The sequence below is a fragment of the Brassica oleracea genome, chromosome C9, assembly GCF_000695525.1.
Source record: "Brassica oleracea var. oleracea cultivar TO1000 chromosome C9, BOL, whole genome shotgun sequence".
Lineage (NCBI taxonomy): Eukaryota > Viridiplantae > Streptophyta > Magnoliopsida > Brassicales > Brassicaceae > Brassica > Brassica oleracea.
The window spans coordinates 38,702,163-38,708,503 of record NC_027756.1 but is presented as its reverse complement, the minus strand read 5'-3'; the positions used below and the strand labels follow the sequence as shown (position 1 = coordinate 38,708,503).

Below are 6,341 nucleotides of genomic sequence, written 5' to 3'. Positions count from 1 at the left end.
GTCTATTTTATACTAACCAAAACAAAGAAGGTTTAGTTGGTTTTGCTGATGTAGGTTATCTTTCGGATCCACACAATGCTTGATCACAGACAGGCTATGTGTTTACACATGGTGGAACTGCCATATCATGGCATTCCATGAAACAGACGATCGCGGAGCCACTTCATCAAATCATTCGGAAATCTTGGCCATTCATGAGGCCAGCCGCGAATGTGTATGGTTAAGGTCCATGACCAACCATATCCGAGTCGATTGTGGGATGGCCGAAGGCAATGACGCACCAACCGTGATGTATGAAGACAATGCAGCTTGCATTGCTCAGCTTAAGGATGACAACATCAAAGGGGACCGGACGAAGCACATACTACCTAAGTTCTTCTTCACACACGAGCTACAGAAAGCCGGCGAGGTCCAAGTGGTCCAAGTGTGTTCCAGCGACAACTCAGCAAACCTGTTCACCAAATCACTTCCGACCTGCACGTTTAGGAAGCTCACGCATTAGATTGAGATGCGTAGGTTGAAAGACCTTCAGTGATGTTCAGAACAGGGGGAGTAATACGTGTTGTACTCTTTTTCCTTCACCATGGTTTTGTCCCACTGGGTTTTCCTGGTAAGGTTTTAATGAGGCAACATCCAAAGCATATGACAAACTCTGTATGGTTATGACATCCAAGGGAGAGTGTTATAAATCATATTGTGGATGTCCATACCCAGCCCATACTAGAGAGAGAGCCGGCGGCCATGAGAGAGAGAGAGAGAGAGAGAGAGAGCCGGCACCTAGAGAGAGAGACAACAAACCCTAAAATTCTTTTTCCTTACTGGTTTATGATTTGTATTCTTTCCATATTTGTATTTTTTTTCTCTAGTTTTTCCATTATTCTACGACGGTGTGATTCCGTATATATAAAGGGCAAACTTTGTGTTTATGATAAGAATAAGAAATATACAGTTTTTTATACGGCATCGTTTCATAATTTTGACTCAACTTAACCCAACTGAAACGGCGTCGTAAAGTACAACAATTATATACGGCATCGTTTCATAATTTCGATTTATTCTTCATTCTCCGTTGTCTCTCTCTCTCGATCATTCGCCGGAGTGATCATCTCAGATTCGATCATCAATTCAGATGGATGTCTCCTTACCAGTCGATAAGCTATCTACTGAATCAAAACCTGAGTAAATTACGTTGCTTGTTCCTGATTTCGACTTCTTCTTGTCGCTTCAATTGTCTCTCAGTGAATTGTATAGTTTGGTTTACTTATGGTATCGACTTTGTTTGTCGATCGATTGTCTGAATCAGGGACAAAGCTTGTGTAGTGCTTGTGGCAACTGGGAGTTTTAACCCTCCTACGTTCATGCATTTACGCATGTTTGGTGAGTTCTTACAATAACCACAACTCTAGAATTCAATGTTTCTATGCGTATCAATAGGTTCCAAATTTTATCAATGTGAGAAGTTCGCACATTTTTAGGCATTATGATTCAGTGGGGAAAATTGAACATTGATTATAGTCTCAAGTATCTGATTATGTTTGCTATGAAGGTTTAAGTTTCTTGAAAATTCATGTTTAACCAAAGTTTTTCACAGTTGATTGATGCTTGCCCTCTAATGTAATATGTGGCCTTATATTAAACTGATGAGTTCTCTTTTTGTTTTGTTTAGAGCTGGCAAGAGATGCATTACACTCGGAGGGATTTCATGTTCTTGGAGGCTATATGTCCCCTGTAAATGATGCATACGAGAAGAAGGTATACTTTTGGCAACCTTGAAAATCTTCAGTTTCTTCCTGAACTTCTTTTTTTTTTTTTTTTAGCTCTCAAGGCTCTTCTGTTTACTGTTTAGTCTCCTTTACAAATAAATAAAATCATCAGGGCTTTGTGTAGGGACTTTTATCCGCAGAGCATCGTTTAGAGATGTGTAATATAGCCTGCAAAAGCTCCGACTTTATAATGGTTGATCCTTGGGAGGTACTCTCTCTCTCTCTCTCTCTCGCCCTCAAAAGCTTTTTATAAGTTTTCTTTAGGGAGGGGGAACAAAGCTTTGTGTCCTTACAAAACTGTGTGAAAGCTGTTTCTTTAGGCATCCCAAGACAGCTACCAACGAAGTTTGATGGTTTTATCAAGGGTCAAGACTTTTCTTACAACAAATAGACTTGTACCCGAGGGTAAGATCACTGCAGAAAAAAAGTGGCTTTTAGCATCCCTTTTTCATTTACATTTTTGGGTAATTGCTGAATCGTCTCATGCCATGTATCACATCATATGTGCTACTTATTACGGAACTGACAAACTCAAATTTGTAATGTATGGTTTCTAATGCTAGAATCTCTCAAAGTCATGCTACTATGTGGCTCGGATTTACTGCAATCTTTCTGCACTCCCGGTGTTTGGATCCCTGAACAGGTAGTAAACCAAAGGCAGCATCGTTATATAAACCGAGATTTCATTTTGTCGACTCTACTCACAGTTGTGCTCTTTTTTTCATTGATTGTGTTTTGGAAGGTAAAGGCCATTTGCAAAGACTATGGGATTGTGTGCATCCGTAGAGAAGGGCAAGATGTTGAGAGTATGATCTTTGGTGATAGAATCCTATACGAAACCCGTGTAAGTACTACCGAGTTTCTTGTTTCGGTTTCTCTGGATCAGTTAGTCAATCTACTACGGTTTCTTGTGCAGGATAACATCAGAATCGTCAACAACTTTGTTCCTAATCAGATTAGCTCAAGTAGATTAAGGTAGTTTTGATGTTTATTCATCCTCTTCAAGAACTATTCTTTCTTCACTATAAGAAAATGGTTTCTCTTGCTTCTTACAGGCAATGCATTTCACGAGGGCTATCAGTTAAGTACTTGACTGAAGATGGAGTAATAGATTATATCAAACAACACCAACTTTACACTGAGCTCGAATGACAAAAGCTGAAAAGGATTATTTCTTCACCAAATCAATATCACTTGCACAAGCTTTTCAGATAATCGTGTGATTAACATATGTAATCATATCAGATATATTTGTTGAAATAATTATTTTTTTGTATTATTATTATCAAATCTCTGTATCACATCCAAAGTTCCACAATAAAAGTAAAGAATTAAAAGAAAAATCAAAAACTCTCTACTCGGGGTTGTTGTTCGATTTTTCGGTTAATTTGAAAATCTGACGAATTAAACCCGAAGAATTGTGATTTGGTTTCGGTTAATTTGATATTCATTTTTTTACCAAACTGAACCGACATTTTATAGATTTTTAGGTTTAAATTTTGGTTACTTCAGTTGGCTTGATTCGAGGTATTACGATTTATTTTAAACTAGTATTAATTCATTCCTATCGTCTAAATTATTTGATCATAAAATTATAATGATTATTAAAATAAATTATTGTTTAGTTCATATTTTCTAAATATGGACAACACATTGATACAGAAATTCATGCATTCAGTTTTTGTAATTTTGTTTTGAAAAAGAAATACCTCATACATGTTGGAAAGCTTGATTTTGTTAAAAGTTTAAGATATACTAGATTCTGATCCGCCCTTCAAAAAGAGCGGGTATACTTTTTTAAAAAAAAATTCTTTAAAAAATTTAATTTTCATATTTATGTTTTTTGTAATTATATTTGTGTTTGTTATGTAATCAATAAAAATATATGTTATAAAATAATAGTAATTTAAAGGTTGATCCGTCGGCATACACTCGTTCTTTGTAATTATATATACATATGCCCGTTTTTTTGTAATCGTATTTGTCTATTTTAGATCTTAATCCCTGTTTCAAGTGTGGGTATAATGTTGGTTTCTATTTTTTGTTTTTATGTAAATATGTTACATTTTCTGCATTTTTTTCTTCTATGTTATAAAAATTTAATTTATATGTTTGTGTATAATATTTTTTTAAAAAATTATTAGTAAGAGGTTTTGATGTATTGAATTTGTGATGTTGCATATACAATTATGTCATAGTCATTTCATTCATTAATTTTGAACTTTATTCCTAAATAGCACTACAAGAAAACACACCGAATTCCGACGGAGGTTCCGACGGACACCAAGGTCGTCGGACATTTGTGACGGAATACTGACAACTTTCCGACGAAATCCAAAAAAATTTAGTCGTCGGAATTCCGTCGGCCATTTCCGACGGAATTCCGACGAAATATGGTTCGTCGGAATTTTCCGACGACTTTTCGACGACATTCTGATAAAAAATGTAACCGTTGTAGTCGTCGGAAGTTCGTCGGTATATTCCGACGAATTTCCGACGACATTCCGATTAACAGCAAAGACGTCGGAATTCTGTCGGTATTTTCCGACGGAATTCCGACGAACCATGTGACCGTTGCCGACAAATAGATATGACCGTTGTATAGCCGTTTGGGATTGGACAACTCCGACGGAATTCCGACGGACTGCTTTACATCCGTCGGAATTTCGTCGGAAAGTCGTCGGAGGTCCGTAAGCAATTTCCTATAAGTACAACCCCTCCTCATTCAACTCATTCACACTTCATTCTCTCTTCATTCTCTTTAGTCATAACAATTCCGTGAAAATCATGTCTTCAGAAGTTTATTATCGTTCGTGGATGGATAAACCTCATTTGGATCCGAACACCAATTTGCTTACGGAAGAATACGTTCAAGGGATTGGAGAATTCATGAGGCTTGTTCAACAGCAACCGGATGCAAAAAGTGGTATGTTAAGATGTCCCTGCTCTTCTTGCAATAATAATAAGGTTATAAAAGAATTTGATGTTTGGACTCATTTGTATATGAAAGGGTTTTCACGTAATTATAAAGTTTTGTACTATCATATTCATAACCAGTTTCCCCATGAAGGTACCAAACTTTATAATTACGTGAAAACCCTTTCATATACAAATGAGTCCAAACATCAAATTCTTTTATAACCTTATTATTATTGCAAGAAGAGCAGGGACATCTTAACATACCACTTTTTGCATCCGGCTGCTGTTGAACAAGCCTCATGAATTCTCCAATCCCTTGAACGTATTCTTCCGTAAGCAAATTGGTGTTCGGATCCAAATGAGGTTTATCCATCCACGAACGATAATAAACTTCTGAAGACATGATTTTCACGGAATTGTTATGACTAAAGAGAATGAAGAGAGAATGAAGTGTGAATGAGTTGAATGAAGAGGGGTTATATTTATAGGAAATTGCTTACGGACCTCCGACGACTTTCCGACGAAATTCCGACGGATATAAAGAAGTCCGTCGGAATTCCGTCGGAATTGTCCAATCCCAAACGGCTATACAACGGTCATATGTATTTGTCGGCAACGGTCACATGGTTCGTCGGAATTCCGTCGGAAAATACCGACGGAATTCCGACGAACTATGTGACCGTTGCCGACAAATATATATGACCGTTGTATAGCCGTTTGAGATTGGACAATACCGACGGAATTCCGACGGACTGCTTTACATCCATCGGAATTCCGTCGGAAAGTCGTCGGAGGTCCGTAAGCAATTTCCTATAAATACAACCCCTCCTCATTCAACTCATTCACACTTCATTCTCTCTTCATTCTCTTTAGTCATAACAATTCCGTGAAAATCATGTCTTCAGAAGTTTATTATCGTTCGTGGATGGATAAACCTCATTTGGATCCGAACACCAATTTGCTTACGGAAGAATACGTTCAAGGGATTGGAGAATTCATGAGGCTTGTTCAACAGCAACCGGATGCAAAAAGTGGTATGTTAAGATGTCCCTGCTCTTCTTGCAATAATAATAAGGTTATAAAAGAATTTGATGTTTGGACTCATTTGTATATGAAAGGGTTTTCACGTAATTATAAAGTTTGGTACCTTCATGGGGAAACTGGTTATGAATATGGTAGTACTAGCGAACCTCAGCCTGTTAGTGAACCTCAGCCTGATATTAGGTTAGAAGAATCTAGAACAGATATAGATTATGGTGTAGGTACTGAGCAGATGGTACATGATCATTATAGAGGGGAAGAACCAAACCCCGAGTCTAGGAGATTTTTTGACATGTTGGATGCAGGAAAACAACCTTTGTATCAAAATTGTAGAGATGGTCATTCAGTCTTATCATCTGCAACTAGATTAATGGGTATTAAGACAGACTATAATTTGGCTGAAGAATGTATGGATGCGATTACTGATTTTGTCAAAGGTATTCTACCTGAGGATAACCTTGCACCGGGTTCATACTACGAGGTTCAGAAACTTGTTGCAGGTCTTCAACTACCGTATGAAGTGATAGATGTATGTATTGACAACTGCATGATCTACTAGAGAGCGGATGAGACACGGAATATATGCAAATTTTGTGGGAAACCTCGTTATCAGGACAC

At 37.4% G+C, this 6,341-nt stretch overlaps 2 protein-coding genes across 2 annotated transcripts in view; one reads left to right on the top strand and one right to left on the bottom strand.

Moving 5' to 3' along the window:
• The first annotated feature begins 1,063 nt into the window (after positions 1 to 1,063).
• On the top strand, positions 1,064 to 3,100 carry LOC106316200 (nicotinamide/nicotinic acid mononucleotide adenylyltransferase-like). Its single transcript, XM_013754069.1, has 9 exons — positions 1,064 to 1,179; positions 1,304 to 1,377; positions 1,667 to 1,752; positions 1,888 to 1,971; positions 2,084 to 2,168; positions 2,327 to 2,406; positions 2,506 to 2,607; positions 2,680 to 2,738; positions 2,819 to 3,100. The coding sequence occupies exons 1-9, from the start codon at positions 1,130 to 1,132 to the stop codon at positions 2,913 to 2,915; spliced, it is 717 nt and encodes a 238-aa protein (XP_013609523.1). The 5' UTR covers positions 1,064 to 1,129; the 3' UTR covers positions 2,916 to 3,100.
• A 289-nt stretch (positions 3,101 to 3,389) lies between these two features.
• LOC106314963 overlaps positions 3,390 to 6,341 on the bottom strand; it is a 4,694-nt gene continuing 1,742 nt past the window's right edge. The window contains exon 3 of the mRNA XM_013752755.1: positions 3,390 to 3,398. Within this exon, the coding sequence (XP_013608209.1) occupies positions 3,390 to 3,398 (9 nt within the window). The remainder of the gene's footprint in view (positions 3,399 to 6,341) is intronic.